At 40.1% G+C, this 19073-nt stretch overlaps 1 protein-coding gene across 1 annotated transcript; it reads right to left on the reverse strand.

The window, feature by feature from the left end:
- Nucleotides 1–3117: 3117 nt before the first annotated feature.
- Nucleotides 3118–8698, reverse strand: LOC114573716 (uncharacterized). Its single transcript, XM_028606029.1, has 8 exons — nucleotides 8557–8698; nucleotides 7985–8320; nucleotides 7593–7847; nucleotides 6684–6776; nucleotides 6556–6584; nucleotides 5602–5658; nucleotides 5349–5417; nucleotides 3118–3423 (listed from the first exon to the last, which is right to left on the reverse strand). The coding sequence occupies exons 1-8, from the start codon at nucleotides 8615–8617 to the stop codon at nucleotides 3292–3294; spliced, it is 1032 nt and encodes a 343-aa protein (XP_028461830.1). The 5' UTR covers nucleotides 8618–8698; the 3' UTR covers nucleotides 3118–3291.
- Nucleotides 8699–19073: the final 10375 nt, after the last annotated feature.

Consider the following 19073-nt stretch of genomic DNA (forward strand, 5'->3'; position numbering starts at 1 on the left):
AACGGACCAGCTCTTCACTCGCAAGGATCCTGGAGGGAGCCTGGGAGTATGCCCAACCGGGTCTACATGTGTTTTGTGGATTTGGAGAAGGCGTATGACCGGGTCCCCCGGGAGATACTGTGGGAGGTGCTGCGGGAGTATGGAGTGAGGGGGTCTCTACTCAGGGCCATCCAATCTCTGTATGACCAAAGTGAGAGCTGTGTCCGGGTTCTCGGTAGTAAGTCGGACTCGTTTCAGGTGAGGGTTGGCCTCCGCCAGGGCTGCGCTTTGTCACCAATCCTGTTTGTAATATTTATGGACAGGATATCGAGGCGTAGTCGGGGTGGGGAGGGGTTGCAGTTTGGTGGGCTGGGGATCTCATCGCTGCTCTTTGCAGATGATGTGGTCCTGATGGCATCATCGGCCTGCGATCTTCAGCACTCACTGGATCGGTTCGCAACCGAGTGTGAAGCGGTTGGGATGAGGATCAGCACCTCTAAATCTGAGGCCATGGTTCTCAGCAGGAAACCGATGGAATGCCTTCTCCAGGTAGGGAATGAGTCCTTACCCCAAGTGAAGGAGTTCAAGTACCTTGGGGTTTTGTTCGCGAGTGAGGGACAATGGAGCGGGAGATTGGTCGGAGAATTGGCGCAGCGGGTGCGGTATTGCATTCAATCTATCGCACCGTTAGACGAAAAGAGAGCTTAGCCAGAAGGCAAAGCTCTCGATCTACCGGTCAGTTTTCGTTCCTACCCTCACCTATGGTCATGAAGGCTGGGTCATGACCGAAAGAACGAGATCCAGGGTACAAGCGGCTGAAATGGGTTTCCTCAGGAGGGTGGCTGGCGTCTCCCTTAGAGATAGGGTGAGAAGCTCAGTCATCCGTGAGGAGCTCGGAGTAGAGCCGCTGCTCCTTTGCGTCGAAAGGAGCCAGTTGAGGTGGTTCGGGCATCTGGTAAGGATGCCCCCTGGGCGCCTCCCTAGGGAGGTGTTCCAGGCACGTCCAGCTGGGAGGAGGCCTCGGGGAAGACCCAGGACTAGGTGGAGGGATTATATCTCCAACCTGGCCTGGGGAACTCAGGATCCCCAGTCGGAGCTGGTTAATGTTGCTCGGGAAAGGAAAGTTTGGGGTCCCCTGCTGGAGCTGCTCCCCCCGCGACCCGACACCGGATAAGCGGACGAAGATGGATGGATGGATGGATGGATGGATGGATGGTGTGTACGTTCAAAAGTGGTTTTAGTCGTGCAACAGAAAACTCTGATTGGACAGATAGTCTAGCTAGCTGTCTGGATTTACCCTGCAGAGATCTGATCTGCAGAGATCAGTTAACCATAGTCTTCATAAATCCACCGGATTTTAAAATTGCAACACAAAGAAAGCAGAAGGTAACGGACATCAGCAAAAAGACATGCATCCGGTGGGAAAACGGAGCAATCCCAGAAGTGGAACGTCGAGGATATAGACTACTGAGCCAGAAACCCTGAGAGCTTTCAGGTTCCACAAGCAAACATACATCAATCAATAAAATGAAAAGGAACACACCGACTTATTGGGACTTTAGCTTATTTATTGTATCCCACAGAGTTAAATAAGTCCATACATACCTTTCTCATCTCCGTGTGTCGTAACTCTGTCTGACGCCCCCACCACTAGCCTAGCTTAGCACAGATCCTGGAGGTAACCGGCTCCATCTAGCCTAGCTTAGCACAGATCCTGGAGGTAACCTGCTCCATCTAGCCTAGCTTAGCACAGATCCTGGAGGTAACCGGCTCCATCTAGCCTAGCTTTGCACATTTTCCTATTTACATGTTGTGATTTGTATAGTCACAGCAATAACAAGGTCACATGAGAAACAGCCATCTTTTAACCATATACAAACTGGGAACTATATTCTCAGAAAGGCGAAGAACTGCTACTTCTGCTACTTGGGCGGAGTGATTTGCTCGCAGCACCTGAGAAGCCCTGTGGTGAGGAGCAGAGAGTAACAACGGGGCTTTTCTGGTGTTGCGCTAGACAGAGCTACGACACGCACGGAGATGAGAATGGTATGTTATGGACTTATCCAACTCTGGAGGACATGGTGAATAAGACAAAGTCCCAATAAGTCGGCGTGTTCCTTTAATAAAGTGCCTGACAGCAAGTTTACAAAGAAAAATATATTATATATTATATTTTAATGTTCTCATTCATTTAAAAAAGAAAAAAACAGTCATGTGAATGTCAGGTTCTTACATCTATGTTTCTCATTGTGCTACTAGTTAATCTACTAAACCCCTTCTGGACAGAAAGGCATTTTACAGCAGTAAACATTGAAATGATCATAAATAATATTTGTAACAGAAAGAAAACTTGATCATGTGCTCATGTAAGACCTGAAATGTAAAACTACCACTGTATTATTCCAGTGGGTTCGTTTTTATATCGATACCAATACATTTTCAAACATCACATAAAACAACCTAATCCAGTCCATCATATCAAATCATGTTAATCTTGTCAACAACCAGATGAAGTTTAGCTACAAGATTTTGTCTTGTCCTCCATGCATCAACAATGCTGCTATTAATCTGGTAAAAGGGTTATGTACAAAAATATAAATAAAGATTAAATGATCACAAGGATTTTTACTGCAGAAACAATGTTGCTAAATAGCTTCATACAGTAACTGAATTTTAGTAAAAGGCACTCACGGAATAAAAACAGACTTGGGGCCCTATTTTAACAATTCAAGCGTACGGCATGAATTCATAGGTGTGTTTTGGGCATAACATAAACCAATCAGAGTGTCATCTCCCATTTCCTTTAAAAGCCAGGCATGTTATTACCTTGGCGCATTGGTATTATGATGGCTTATTTGCAATCTTTTGCATGTTTGTGTGCTGCTGCATTTCCCTGTGTGTGTAACAAGCATAGTGTGCGCGCACTGTGCATGAGCCTAGGCACATTTTACTAATTTGCTGTTAAAATAACAATGAAATGCTATTGACTTTAGACCAACTTTTTGTTGGTCAATGGCGCGATCACTTCCCGCTGCCTCGAGATAGCAAAACGCTAAGAATGCACCTGAACACACCTCCCTGTAAGACCAGCACACCCATGGGCACATGGATAGGCGCAGGTGCATTTGCTATTTAAACGACGCGGGCGCTGGATGGGAAATTGACAACTGCGTTGGTCTTAAACTAGCAAAGACAAGTGCATCGAGATTTGCGCTGCGCTAGCCCGGGGTGCAAGACAGGGTCCTCGGTCTTTTAATAAACTATCAATGTAAATACCTGTAATGCTATGAGCTGTAACTACACTGTGCTGTCTTATTGGTTTGGTTTGTTGATGGTGGCGTAGAGGTCGCTGACATCAGCAGAGGCTGCAGCAGGAGGAGGAGGAGCTTTCACTGTGCTGTAGGTCACTGCATCATCATCAGCATCAGCATCTTTACCCCGAGCCTGGGGAAAGAGAGGGAAACAGCACAACACATGATAATGACACAGCAGGACAAGACGCGGCTGTGTTTAGTTGCTTGCTTGTTGCATGGCTATGCGTACTGAATGTGGAAACTGTTGATGTCTTTCTGCTTCCTGTTCCTCTGCATGTCTTCTTAAGAATGCTTATGTTGTTGCTGTTGCTGTCTTTATGGCGTCTTGTCGTCTGTAAATGTTAACCCGTACTCATGTGTCTTGCTGTTTGCTGCTGCTCTAGTCTCAAAACATCTAGCCTAAGGAATACTTGAAAAATTAGCTGGCTGGCTAACACTGGCACATTTACAGAAATGTTGATTATTAGTACGTATTCCCATATAAACACAACAACATGAACTATGCAACGAATTACAACAAACACAACACAATGAATGAAAAAAATTAATCTTAAAAGACTTTGGCAATGCAAGGTTAGGGGATGGCCCGACCTTCCTCTACAGCGCTGTGGAGGAGGGTCTGGCTGGTCCACACAGCATTCCAGGCTGGGAGTAAGACATGCTTGAAGGTGTTTTAAGCCCCCAATGTCTCCTTTCAGGCAGCGCCGCTACCGTTGACTTCAAGGCACCTAACCCTAACCCTAACCCTAACCATAACCTAATCACTTCAAGGCCGCGCTGTGACCGTTGACTTCAAGGCAACTATCCCTAACCTTAACACTAAGTCACCTTGTGCCCGTGCCCCTCGCAGCACCCATCCTGGGCACTGCGTCTTAACCCAAACCTAACCATTGCCTAATCCTAGTGCCTTCCAGCCTGGAAGGAGACGTTGGGGTGTGTTGGGGGCTTAAAACACAGATAAACGTAAAACATGTTCTGGTTTATTGGCATTTCTTTAAACCAATCACAATTGTCTTAGCACCGGACAGAGCCACGGATCCGCTGCAAAATAACCTCGGAAAGGAGCTTGTTTTGGTGGAACATGTGTACGTTTAAAGGTTGTTTTAGTCGTGCAACAGAAAACTGAGATTGGACAGATAGTCTAGCTAGCTGTCTGGATTTACCCTGCAGAGATCTGAGGAGCAGTTAACCATAGTCCTCACAAATCCACCAGAGGTTAGAACACCAACACAAAGGAAGCTGAAGGTAACCATGAGGTTGACATTTTTGGTTTAAAGTAAAATGTCTCAATAATGTGCATGTGTTGCCTTTCAAGTTAGGTCCCCCTCAGGATGATTGGTAACATTGTTCCTTTAGCAATTTTCTGGTAAAAACTGTTAATTTCAATACGTTTTAACACCAGCCTCAGCTGTACTTTGTGATTAATGCCTATAGACTTTTTTAACGGCAGACATGCTGACATGTCATAGTAGGAAAAGCGCAGGTGTATTCAAAACCATTAATGATGGCTGCATTCCACTTAGGAGAGGTCCTGGTATTGTGCATGCTGACTCACTGAAATATCTTACTGGGACACTTGATGGAACTGAGCCATCGTTAAGGTTATCAATTTCAACTTTGCTTTTCCTACTATGACAAGTCAAAATGTCTGCTGTGAAAAAGGTCCATTACCAAATGTTAGCATGCTAAGGTTCTGATCTAAGATAGTGGCCATGTCAAAGATTACAGTTGCTTAGCATCAGCACGTTAGCAACATGGATGTGGTTAGCATGCTGCATGATGCAATCAGCTCAAAGCAGCACTGTGCAGCTTCACAGAGCCACTCACATGGCTGTAGCCTCTTGATTCAGTAACATCATCACTATAACCAATCAGACAGCTCACGTGGCTGTAGCCTCTTGATTCAGTAACATCATCACTATAACCAATCAGACAGCTCACATGGCTGTAGCCTCTTGATTCAGTAACATCATCACTATAACCAATCAGACAGCTCACATGGCTGTAGCATCTTGATTCAGTAACATCATCACTATAACCAATCAGACAGCTGACCTGAGCTCTACTGCTGCTCTTCTTGGTGTGGCTGACGGAGGCGTAGAAAACACCACCTTCAGGATCAGCCTGCACAGAGAAGAAAACATCATGGCTGCTCAGTAACATGTTGGGGGGTGTAGTTTAGCTGCAGGATTTCACTTCTCTTTTTCTCTGTGGTAGAGGGAAGTTGGACATTTAGAGCTTTTTAACTGTGTGTGTGTGTGTGTGTGTGTGTGTGTGTGTGTGTGTGTGTGTGTGTGTGTGATCTCACCATGTCCTGACTGGTTTCTGGAGCAGACTGAGTCTCTGCAGGGTTCAATCTCAGTCCCTGGACAAACACAGACTGGTTAAGGTTTTCCATACACATCTATTGATAATTATTATAGTATATGTGGGTACGCGATCTGTGCTGCCTGCAGGATCCGTGCATGTGCAAGATGTTTGCGCATGCGCAGATGACAATCCTGTTTACGACATTGCAAGATCTCATCCACGCTTGCGCACCTTTGCACCGCGGGAATTTCATTCATTTCACAGCTCTCGCAAAGCGGAGTGTGGAGGAAACTGAAGCTTTGCAGTGACAGGAAGACTCAGACTTCATTCCACATTTAACCAAAATGGTGTATGTTCATGTAACATGTAACAACTCCTTCATTATTTTGAATTGGCTACCACGTAACACCTCGTAATAAGGTGAAAACATCACAACATCCCCACACTACATGTCACAAAAATAACAATGTCGCCAAGGCTTAGTACACGGACGTCGATATGCGGTTTTGGATCAGTGACAATAAGTACTTCATTTAAATATCTTTATAAAACAGACCCGCCGTTAACTGCATAATGAATAACATAAAATGTAGCCTACAAAAATACTCCACCAGTTGTGCTGCCTGGCCGTCAAGTGTTTCAACGCATGCTTGATACAAATAGTGTAGGGAAACAGTCACATTTTCTACTACGTATTTATGCGTAGTAGAATATAACGGATTGTGCAGGCAGCACAGATCACGTACCGACACACATGCACATCTACTTCTTCTGATTTTTCCCTGAATGTCCCTCTCAAGCTAAATTCTAAATTTGATATTGGATTGCAAGGTCATTTTGGAGATCTTTGCTGCTGCAACTGGTTTATGTCAATACAACACAGTAAACTGAAGAACTACCACAAACACTGTTTATCTATGTAAAAATATGATTATTAAGGTTTAAAACTCACAATGTTTTCATTCGTCTGCGTTTTGTTACCTGGTAACACAAAAGAGAGTTGACTTTAGCTTCCACGGTGAAATTCCAGGTTTATTAAAACCCTGTTGTTAAAAAAGTTGAATCTGTGATTGTTCTCACTTTTAGTTTTCTTCCGTCTGATGACTACCACAATGATGATTGCTGCTAAGAGTGCTGTTACTCCCACAGGAACAATGATGTACACCCACCAATCTGGAAGGAGAATAAAATCATTTTGGTTACAGCTTCATGTTTGATTAAAAATAACAACTACAATATTACTATATGTGCTTTTTGTAAACGTTTTGAAACATACTTTGTGAAGTAAATCTGTTTCTGTTGGTACAAATCTGTATCTCTTAGTTAACACACCTCACATCATGGCTACATTAACTGAATCTTACTTTGAATGTCGTTCATAATTGTGTCTTTAAACAATTTAACCATCTAATGAACCCGTTGCTACATTGTCTTGATTATGGTTTGAGAAAATTCACCAATCTCTAATGAAACGCTTCAAAGAAATCTGTAATTTTTTCTATACCACATTACGAGGGATTAACAAATACCAACAGCAAGGTAAGGTTGGAGACTTGTGTAGATAATTCATACTTCAGGCTTCATAAGGATCGAGAGAGAGAGAGAGAGAGAGAGAGAGAGAGAGAGAGAGAGAGAGAGAGAGAGATAGAGTTCAAGCTTCATAAGGATCAAGAGAGCAAGAGAGAGAGAGAGAGAGAGAGGGAGAGCGATGGAGAGGGAGAGGGAGAGAGAGAGAGAATGTGTTTTTAATGTGTTTTGTTTGCTTGTTTTCTTTCTTACATTTGACACTTACAATTTTAGAGAGAGAGAGAGTATGATAGTAAGTGTCATTCTTTTGTGTGTTATCTGTTCCCACTGTTGTGCTTCTTTTTGATTTTTTTGTAAAACAACAAAACACAACAAATGGTGTTAAAATACTTCATATTTACTATCTGAAGAGACTAAACAAGAAAGAAAAAGTTAAAATTCATCAAATAAATCCAACTGTACCTGTTTTCTCATGTGAGGACTGGAGGGTTACATCAAATTGCAGTGTGTTTCCATTCTTCTTATCTGTCACGTTACACTTCAGTAACTCCTGATGAAGATGAGGAGGAAATGTCACACTGGCTGAACAGGTATGAGGTGTTATCTCCACGACATTCTCATTCCCCTCATACAGCCACTTCACTGAGTGATCACACTCATCAGTCAACACAGAGCAGATCAAGGTGACTGTATCATCAGTGTTCTTCTGTTCTACCACTGGTGAAGATGGAGATATTGAGAGAGAAAGACAACAAGAGTTACATTAACTTCATCACTGTAATCATAATTATTGTCATGTTTCAGTATATTGTTCTAACAAGATAGTTAGTAAACATTATGATGTAAATACTCACTGGTAACAACAGACAGATGAACCACAGCATCTGGACCTTGTTGTTGTCCTGATCTGTTGAACTGTCTGCAGGTGTAACGACCAACATTCTCCTCTGTGACATTCTTTATAACCAGAGAACATTTCTCTTTAACACTCAGTCTGTCTGATTTAGCTTTGGGAATCTCATCTTTAATCTGTCCAAGCGTTATCAGCTCTACTGCTGCTGCTTCCCCTTTACGACTAGAAAGCCAAGTAGTTTTGTCACAGTTGTCCTGAATTATCCCATTTTCACAAGGCAGAGTGACTTCATCTCCAGCTCTGACAGTGATGTAGAGGAGGTTTTGTCCAGCTACTACTGTTGAAGATTAGAAGAAAAATAACTGAGATAAGATTTTGGCATTTATGTTTATAGTTAGGTTATGTTTGAGGAGGATTATTACAAAAAAACAACAAAGATCAGCACATTAATCCACTCGACACACCATGTTCAAAACAAACAGCAAACTTGGCCGTTTCACTTAAATCAATGTAAGTTATTCAAATACTATCATTAACATTTCTTTTAGTCATGTGTGTGTTTTGGGTCCTTACCTGTAAACTGACGCAGCAGAATCACAAATAAAGTTATTTGAATCGGTCTGAATTCAGCCATCGTGCCTCTCCGTCTCTCTCTCTTGTTCTCTCGCCCTCGACTGTCAACGTTTCTGACTTCTTGAGGAGAGATACAGCGGTTACTTCCCCTTTTGCGTAAGTGTCACTTCCTTATAGTGACTGAATCTTCTTTTTCTTTTTTTCCTCATTCTGTCATTTGTTGAATTCACGAAGGAAGATCAACTTTTCCTCTTTTTGAATTTCATGTAGATATCTAAACAGCCAAAAAGCCAGATGTGGTTCAGTGTGGAGATAAAAGACAAAAGTTCAACGAGTTCAACAAGAGAAGCTTGAGGTCAAAGTTATTAATAAACCTGTAGAGTATCAGCTGAGATCTGAGTTGTGGGAGTTGACAGTGATCGTCTCTACTCACCCAGCCTCCAAAACCACAACACAACACGTGTCACTTCTACAGTGCTGTTTCAGAGTCAAACACTTCCTGTCTATACCCACAACCTGCATTAATAGAATGCCTTTAGAAAGGGGTGCCATGGTTGTTCTCACTCTCTGTCCACAGGGGTATTTGCATTTGAATATCTAATTCTCAATACAATGCTGTATGAAACATTAGAAACATTAATATGAGCTGATTTTTTTTGATCAACGAAGATATTAGATTTAACAGGATTCCACGTACATTTCCACAGTCTTCTTTCATCTAATACTTGGTTCTCAGTTACATTTGTGACAATGATGTTTATGATATCTTGAAAAAAGTTCTGAGGAAGTTGAGTTGCAAACGCGATCGTGCAACGATGTCCTTAAAATACAGAGAAAAAGCTACATGGTGACGCCATGTAAATGGAGGGGGACATTTTAACAGAATACAGCATAGAAAATCTGCTTGTAATATAGGAAATATTGGGTATGATTGAACACAATGTAATTCTCCTAAATAAAACATCACATTCATTATTAGTTTCACTTGTTTTCATTTTAATGTGCTCATAGTATGCTTTTTGGCGTTTTCCCTTTCCTTTATTGTGTTATATGTCTTTTTTGTGCATGTAATATGTTTACAAAGTGAAAAAGCCCAAAATCCCCCCCAAAGGGACTTACCATCTCCAACAGAAAACCCTGTTCACAAACTGCTCCAAACAGCCCTCATACTCTGCTTCTGATTAGGTAGCAGTGCTAAGTAAAAAGTACAATATTTCTCTCTGAAATGTAGCAGAGTAGAAGTAGAAAGTGGCATGGAAAGAAAAGACTCAAGTACAAATACAAGTACCTCAACATTTGGACTTGAGTACAGTACAGTAAATGTACTTAGTTACATTCCACCACTGGTGTTAACTTTGTAAAAGTGTAAATAATTCTTTGTGTGAATGATGTACAGCCAAAATATTTTTCCTATATATTTTTATATATATATATATATATATATATATATATATATATATATATATATATGTATGTGTGTGTGTGTGTGTGTGTGTGTGTGTGTGTGTGTGTGTGTGTGTGTTCCCTCAGGGAAATGTAGCATTATCTGATTCAATTTTTTTTTATAAATTGTCAAATAAATATACCTTCTTTTATGTTTTCTGTCATTAACTGTATTATAGTGGTGTTTCTTTGGCTGCTCAATGCTCCACTTTGTTCACTAGCTAGTCTGTCTGCTGTTGGCTGCTGAGCAGCAGAGCTGTATAGTAATGAAGTAGAACTACTTCACTACTGTACTTAAGTACTAAAAGGCTGTATCTGTACTCTACTGGAGTATTATGTTTATCTCCTACTTCCACTTTTACTTGAGTACATATTTTCGATGAGTGAAATACTTTTACTCCGATACATTTTTAATGTGCTGCATCGTTACTCGTTACTGTTGTGAATTCCTCACGCTACGGAGACTTCTGGAGGTTACAGGGTTTGTAGTTACGGCTACGTTAGTTAATTACGTAAGCAATCCCAGAGATCGCGTCGTGTTTCTTTTCATTACGGTTGCCCGTTCAGAAGTCAGACGCAATGTAAGTTTGTACTCTTTCTATATAGTTATTGTTGCAGCAGATTAATGTATTCCTGAGTTGTTTGAGTCTGCAGTGAGTCCTGCATGTTAACCGTTTGACCCTGAGATGTGAAGCTGCTAGTTTATCTGGATCTTGCTAGCTTGCTAACTTTCCTGTTCATCACACGTTACTAGCTAGTGTGTGATACGTTTTTTGGGGCTTTAATCGTTACTGTGCTGGAGAGGATGTTCATTTTACTTGCACACTGCAGAGGTGGAAAAAGTACTAAAATATTGTACTCAAGTAAAAGTACCAATACTTTGATGAAATATTACTCAAGTACAAGTAAAAATACCTATCTGAAAAATTACTCAAGTAAAAGTAATAAGTAGCTCATTTAAAATGTACTTTAAGTAAAAGTTACTTAGTTACATAAAAATAAAACTGTAAAACGGGGACAAGGGGGATCTCTCCTATGTAGTGAAAATAGGACAAGGACTCATAAAGCCCAAACTATTTTGTTTGTAATTAAAGAAAGATCTATACAAATGTAAACATATATACAAATGTATACACATGTAATAACATAACAAATGTCACACCTGATGTGTAAGACCCTTAGAAAGGTAAAATGTGCAATTATAGTTCATACCATCCCATAAAACGTTTTTAAACAATCAATTGAAAGTGAAAGTACCATACAATGTTAGTTCTGAGGCCATCCCTTTCTTCACAAACATAAACAGTTATAATGCAAATGAAGGCCAAATCACATCTTTTGACTCCATACATGGGTTAGACCCAAACTGTTAATTATGATTATAAATATTAACAGTCTATGGTTAGACCCTAATGTTCAAAGCCCAGACTATAGCAGCTAGCTTCTACACACTTACAGTATCTCACAAAAGTGAGTACACCCCTCACATTTTAGTAAATATTTCATTATATCTTTTAATGCGACACACTGAAGAAATTACACTTTGCTACAATATAAAGTATTAAGTGTACAGCTTGTATATAACAGTGTAAATGTGTTGTTCCCTCAAAATAACTCAACACACAGCCATTAATGTCTAAACCGCTGGCAACAAAAGTCAGTACACCCCTATGTTAAATTCCCATAGAGGCAGGCAGATGTTTATTTTTAAAGGCCAGTTATTTCATGGATCCAGGATACTATGCATCCTGATAAAGTTCCCTTGGCCTTTAGAATTAAAATAGATACCTTCACCATACCTAGAGATTGGCATGGGGTACTTTCCATAAGATCATCTCTCAATGCAAATCAAACCAGCTATTAGGCTAACTGACATAAAACGGTATGGTGAAGGCTATGTGATGATGTAATAAATATCTGCCTGCCTCTATGGAAATTGAACATAGGGGTGTAATGACTTTTGTTGCCAGCGGTTTAGACATTAATGGCTATGTGTTGAGTTATTTTGAGGGGAGAGCACATTTACACTGTTATACAAGCTGTACACTTAATACTTATAATAGTAATTTCTTCAGTCCGACCTTCTTATATACTGTGTATGGGTTAGCCGTTTCTCAAAGTATATAAACGGGTCCCACTTCTTATACTGTCTATGGGTCCGACACATTGCAGTTCTTCTTCTACATCTTATTAATTGCAACTTGCAACCAGAGAAGAAGAAGCTGGATACGTTCGTACAAAAAAAGAATGCTGGTGCATTACAGTCTATGGTCTGGCGCAAACCATGGGTGCAGAGTGATAGAGCTTGTCTGGTGTAGTCATTGCGGGCGCAATTTTTTTTGTTCCTTTCGGGGGTTTTTTTACTCAGTAACGGATGGGATTTGAAATGTAGCGATACAATACTTCACTCAAAACGTAATCAAGTACATTTTAAAATACCGATTTTAAAAACTACTTGAAAAATACAAAATACACTACAAAACTACTCAATACAGTAACGTGAGTAAATGTATTTCGTTACTTTCCACCTCTGGCACAGTGTGATAATTGTACATTTTCAGTATTTGTTAATATTTGTTATTTTTAATATAATATAATATATTTAATATTTGTTAATTCCTTTGGCTAAACCTTTGAAATAATACAAACAACATGATATTCAAACTTTTGACTGCTTTCTTTAATAACTAAATAACACAATACTTGTACTTTTACTTTCAGTACTTGAGTAGTAGTACTTTATTTTAAATTAAACTACTTGCAATACTTAAGTACAAAAAATGTTGAAAACTTTACTACTTCTACTTAAGTGTGGTGCTTAAAGAGCACTTTAATTTCTACTCAAGTCACTTTTTTGATAGAGCACTTGTACTTTTACTCAAGTATGGGTCTCTAGTACTTTATACACTTCTGCTGAGCAGGGAGTGTACAATGGCTTTTTAAAGCCTTTTGTGTTGGAAAATGAGGCTCTGAGAACGCTGAGTGTGAAACAGAACAGTAAAGTTTTTGGACAGACAGCAAAAAATGAGCTGAAACTCACTATGAAGCTCTGTAAAGCCGAAGGGAGCAGCAGATTCAGCTCATAATTCTTTTGTAGGTTCATCACAAAGAGCAACCCCTTTTCATTGCCACATTATCATTGTCATATATTGTTACCATAGGAACATTGATTGTAGCCACTTTAAAGGCAAAAAAAGCCCCAAAAATAATCTTAAAAACAAAAACAAAGAAATCCATCTGCTACTTCAGAACCACGGACAGCGGCATTGATAGATCAAAATATAGTCTAGATTCTCAACAGACATTTAGGAGCTCTTCCTGCTTCTGGCAGGAATTCCTTCTTTCATGGTTGTGCTTGTTAATCTGAGATATCAGACTTGCAGATAGAGTGAAAAATGAGCCCACGGTGAGTCATAATGTGACAGGAGCAAACACTGCTCAGAAATGGCTTGGTTTTCATAGGGTTGACAGAAAGGGTTTTAACGCAAGCACTGGCTGCTTTTACTTCTGTTTAATTGAATGGAATTTGGGGCCTCTGTATAATTATAGTGAGAGATTGAACTGGTTTGTCAAATTGAGCAGGTGTGAGCATGTAGAGTTTGAAAAGAAAACGCTCAATAACCGTCCCTTGAAGATGTCCATATCATCTGTTCATCTTTTTATGTTAAACCAACACAAAGTATACTCTATATTGAAAAATTTAATTTGAACCAAATTGGGAATGTGCCAGAAATTTCAACCAGAAACCATCTGGAGTGCAGCAGGACCCCAGAAATAAACAATGACAGGTTCTATCTTTGCTGGACAGTAACAGTAAGGAGAGAGTTACATTATGTATCCTGAATAATTCACTTTACACTGACCTGTAAAATACAAAACAGTTATACAAAACACAATGCATGAGTTATTATAAAGCAGTTTATTTATTTGCAGACTATATAATTCTCACTTATAATAAAGAAACACTTAAGGCTGAAAGCTCATTCAAAACCACACAACAATGTGTAAAAAAACACATAGACTTCAAATGAACATGTTTAACAAAATTATTTTGGATTACTGTTATTATATTACATACATATTATCAGGGAACTGCTTTACATTTGTTTCCATTTATTTGTATAAATGTATGTATATTTTTCTATTATTTCACTAAATGTTTGCTCCTTGTCTTGGATCTTGTTCTGTAACTGTGTTGTATCTTGTTGTTTTCACCTTATGTTGATTTGTTCATTCTTTTGTTTTGCACCAGGACTAGAGAACATGTTTCTGTTCCTATATGGACTGTACTGCATTGTATGTAAAAGGATGACAATAAAGTTTCTCTGATCTTAATTTCTAATACATATACAGTATAAACAGAGATTTAAAAACTTGAGCAAAGCTTTAACTTTACAAGCAATGAGTCAAATCCTAACATCATGACCTAAAAAAAAAGCAATGAGTCAAATCCTAACATCATGACGTAATTGTTAAACTGAAATACAAGTTACACTTCAGTTTTTAGATACGACTCAAAATGATGTTACAGTTTTTCTCTTTTTCTGGTGAGTTGATGTTGAAGTTGTTGATCAGTGGAGTCTGATAGAAACAGAAGGTTCTCCAACGTTTTCATAGGTCACTGTACCTTCATCTTCATCATGATGCTCCTGTGAAAAACACAACACAACACACTGGAGATTCTGAGATCAAATGGAACAAATAAATCTCCTTTGTTGCTGCAGCCACTTAGACTCAAAACAATCCAATCAGCACTGTTTATTCTTATTGTAAATAGTGAAATATCACAAACACAAGCGTTTTATTATTCAGTTTTAAAACTCACAGCATTGCCATCCATCTGGGTTCTGTTTCCTGAAAAGACAAAAAAGAGCAGACTTTAGTTTCCACGATGTAAATCTACGTTCATAAATTGTTCTTGTTCATTAGACATTCATTAAATCTTCTAAAAATGACATCTGTGAATATTCTCACCTTTAGTTCTCATCCATATGTTGACCACCACAACAGTTATTACGAGTACTGCTAAACTCACAGACACCATGATGGCCCTCCACCAGTCTGAAGAGAATAAAAACATGATATATATTTGGGCTGCAGCTTTCTGTTGTATTCAAAATCCTGTAGCTCAAAGAGAACAAACATGCTTTCTCCAACGTGAATATCTCCATTTGCAGCCATGTGTCGGTCTGACATTCATACTTTAGGCTTCATAAGGAGAGAGAGAGAGAGAGAGAGAGAGAGAGAGAGAGAGAGAGAGAGAGAGAGAGAGAGAGAGCATCTGATGAGTGCCACAACAGTTATAAAGAGTGCTGCTGAACCCACAGGCACAATGATGTACAACCACCACCAATCTAGAAGTACAATGAAGATTGTTCTTCTGTTCAACATCCTGTAGCCAAAAGAGAATTGCATATGCTTTCTCTGAATCAAACAACAGACAGACATACAAGAAGATGGTTGAGTGATGTAAGAAATATACCTTGTTGTGGCTTTGTGGTGGAATTGTTGCTTCTTGGTGCTGTTTTGTTCTCCCCTACTTTACATTAAAAAAAACATAAAATTAACAAATGCAGTTTGTAATTTCCACGTCAGTTTGAAGTGATTTTAAACAGCTCATCTCACATGTTTTCTCACCTGGGGACTGAAGGTCGAAGGTGATCACTTTTCTAGTCTGACCATCCGTCACGTTGCACTTCAACATCTTATAATTCTCTGACATGTAAATAAAATGAGAAGTCATGAAGGTCACACTGGTCCAGCAGTTAAAATGGGATGTCTTCAAATCTTTCTTATCTTTACCCACATCTCTACCATGATACAGCCACTTCACTGTGTGTCTACACCCTCCATATGTCGACACAGAGCAGTTTAACATCACATTGTTATTGTCCTTCTGTTCAGTCACTGGTGAAGTTGGAGATATTATGAGAGAAAGTCAACAAGAGTCAAATTAACTTCATCACTGTAATGAAAAAACATGATGTCAATACTCACTGGTAACAACAGACAGAATAACAGTGTTGGCTCTGTCAGGCTGTATGCAGTGGTAAAGACCAGCATCCTCCTCTGTGACATTCTTTATAACCAGAGAACAGTTCTCTGTAACAGTTAGTCTGTCTGATTTAACTTTGGAGTTTTTAACAATCTGCCCTTGTTTAACCACATCTGCTACTACTTTCCCAGTTAAATGATTGAAGCTCCAGGTAATACTGTGACATTCACACTGATCCTTTATCACATTTCCACAAGGCAAAGTGACTTCATCTCCAACTCTGACAGTGAAGGAGAGGGGTAGTTGTTCAGTTACCGCTGTAAACGAAATGAGAGATGAGCATCAACCACAAACTAAAATAGGAACATGTCTGATGTGATTAGTTAGTGCGAGTCTGCAAATGCCCCTCCTACTTGGTTTTCATGAGACAACTGAAGTCCCCAGCATGCTCTTTCATAGCACCAGGACATTTTTAAGATGATGTTTCGGGCTTTTACTGTAATTGATAGGATAGCTGAAGATAGGAACGGGGTGAGAGAGAGGGGGCACGAAACACAGAAAAGGCCTGCTGGTCGGACATGAACCCGGGACACGGAGGTAAGGACTGAGGGGTGACCACTCCCCCAGGTGAGCTGCTAGACCAACAGGACAATAACATGATATTTGAATTAAACTGAACAAGGACATAAATGTCAAAATGATTGCATATGAAAAAAATTGTACATGCTAAGAAAGACAGACAGACAGACAGTTAGATAGACAGACAGACAGATGGAGAGATGGATAGATTATTTATTGTCCTTTACCAAGGACATTTGTTGCCACTGTCTAGGCCTCACATAAATCATCCATCTTCGTCCGCTTATCCGTATCGGGTCGCGGGGGAAATCAGAGATACATAAACACATTGTAAACCACAACATGACTTCATGAAATACATCAGATGCATCTACACATACCTGTACACACAGCTCCTACACACATAGCAGTTATCGATGTATTTTTGTGAGTGCCGCTATGGCAGAAGGAACAAACCTCCTAACATAGCGTGCCTGTTTCCAGGCCAGGGTCCGGTCTCTATGGCCAGATGGAAGCAGTGAAGAATGGTTTGAGAGGGTTTGGGTCTGGGGTTATGTGCTATGATGTGAGATCTGTGTGTGATGGCTTTTCTGTTCAGGTCTGAGAGGTTAGGAGTGGGGAGGCCAATCATTTTGGAGACGTTGTCTGTGATGTATTTGTTCTTGTAGGAGAAAACAGTAGAGGGGGATAGGTAATAAGAGACTAAAACAGATTAAACATGAATTTAAAACTCAGTAAAAATTTATTCATGTAATCTCTCAACTCATCATTCAAATTCATACAGCAGCACAAAACAGTAATAAACAATGATACAATAAAAGCTCAATAATATGCACAAGATCCTTCATGACATGACTGATCCCTCTTTAAATAACTGTCCCAGTCATGATCCATTTAGGTCATGAGAGTAAGGGGATCTATAAATTAAACCTTGAACAGAAAAAGCTGTCTTTTCCACATGATGATTTAGAAAAGGGCACCCAGTAACTCAGTGTTACTGAGCCAGTAGTCTCGCTTTGCCAGGCCATCCTCCACATGCTGCGGAGCAGAGGAGGGTCTGGCTAGTCCACACAGCATTCTGGGATAGGAGAAAAACCAGCTCTGGTTTATTGGCATTTATTTAAATCAATCCCAATCGTCATGGGTGGAGCTAAACTCCGAACGAAGACGGTGCGATATAGCCTCGGGAAGGAACTTGTTTTGGTGGAACGTGTGTACGTTCAAAAGTGGTTTTAGTTGTGCAACAGAAACCTCTGATTGGACAGATAGTCTAGCTAGCTGTCTGGATTTACCCTGCAGAGATCAGTTAACCATAGTCTTCATAAATCCACCGGAGTTTAAAATTGCAACACAAAGAAAGCAGAAGGTAACGGACATCGGCGACAGACATGCATCCGGTGGGATTTCCTGCGACAACGGAGCAATCCCAGAAATGGAACGTCGAGGATATAGACTACTGAGCCAGAAACCCTGAGAGCTTCCTGGTTACACAAGCAAACATATATCAATCAATAAAATTAAAGGAACACGGCCACTTATTTAGACTTTAGCTTATTCACCGTATCCCGTAGAGCTAGATAAGTCCATACATACCCTTCTCATCTCCGTGTGTGTCGTAACTCTGTCTGACGCCCCCACCTCTAGCCTAGCTTAGCACAGATCCTGGAGGTAACCTGCTCCATCTAGCCTAGCTTAGCACAGATCCTGGAGGTCACCGGCTCCATCTAGCCTAGCTTAGCACAGATCCTAGAGGTAACCTGCTCCATCTAGCCTAGCACAGCACAGATCCTGGAGGTAACCTGCTCAATCTAGCCTACTGCTCCCAATAAGTGACAAAATAACGCCAACATTTTCCTATTTACATGTTGTGATTTGTATAGTCACAGCGTGTACAAATAACAAGGTCCCATGAGACACAGCCGTCTTCGAACTGTATATAAACTGGGAACTATATTCTCAGAAGGCGAAGCACTGCTACTTCTGCTACTTGGGCGGAGTGATTTGCACGCAGCACCTGAGAAGCCCCGTGGTGAGGAGCTAAGAGTAACAACGGTGCTTTTCTGGTGTTGCGCTAGACAGAGCTACGACACGCACGGAGATGAGAAGGGTATGTATGGACTTATCTAACTCTGCGGGACACGGTGAATAAGACAAAGTCCCAATAAGTCGGCGTGTTCGTTTAATAAAGTGCCTGACAGCAAGTTTACAAAGAAAAATATATTATATATTATATTCTCATTCATTTATAAAAACAAACAAACAGTCATGTGAATGTCAGGTTCTTACATCTATGTTTCTCATTGTGCTACTAGTTAATCTACTAAACCCCCTTCTGGACAGAAAAGTATTTTACAGCAGTTTTACAACATTGAAATGATCATAAATAATATAACAGAAAGAAAACTTGATCATATGCTCATGTAAGAAATGCAAAACTACCACTGTATTATTCCAGTGGGTTTGTGTTTATATTGATACCAATACATTTTCAAACATCATG

The sequence above is a fragment of the Perca flavescens genome, chromosome 18 (assembly GCF_004354835.1).
Source record: "Perca flavescens isolate YP-PL-M2 chromosome 18, PFLA_1.0, whole genome shotgun sequence".
Lineage (NCBI taxonomy): Eukaryota > Metazoa > Chordata > Actinopteri > Perciformes > Percidae > Perca > Perca flavescens.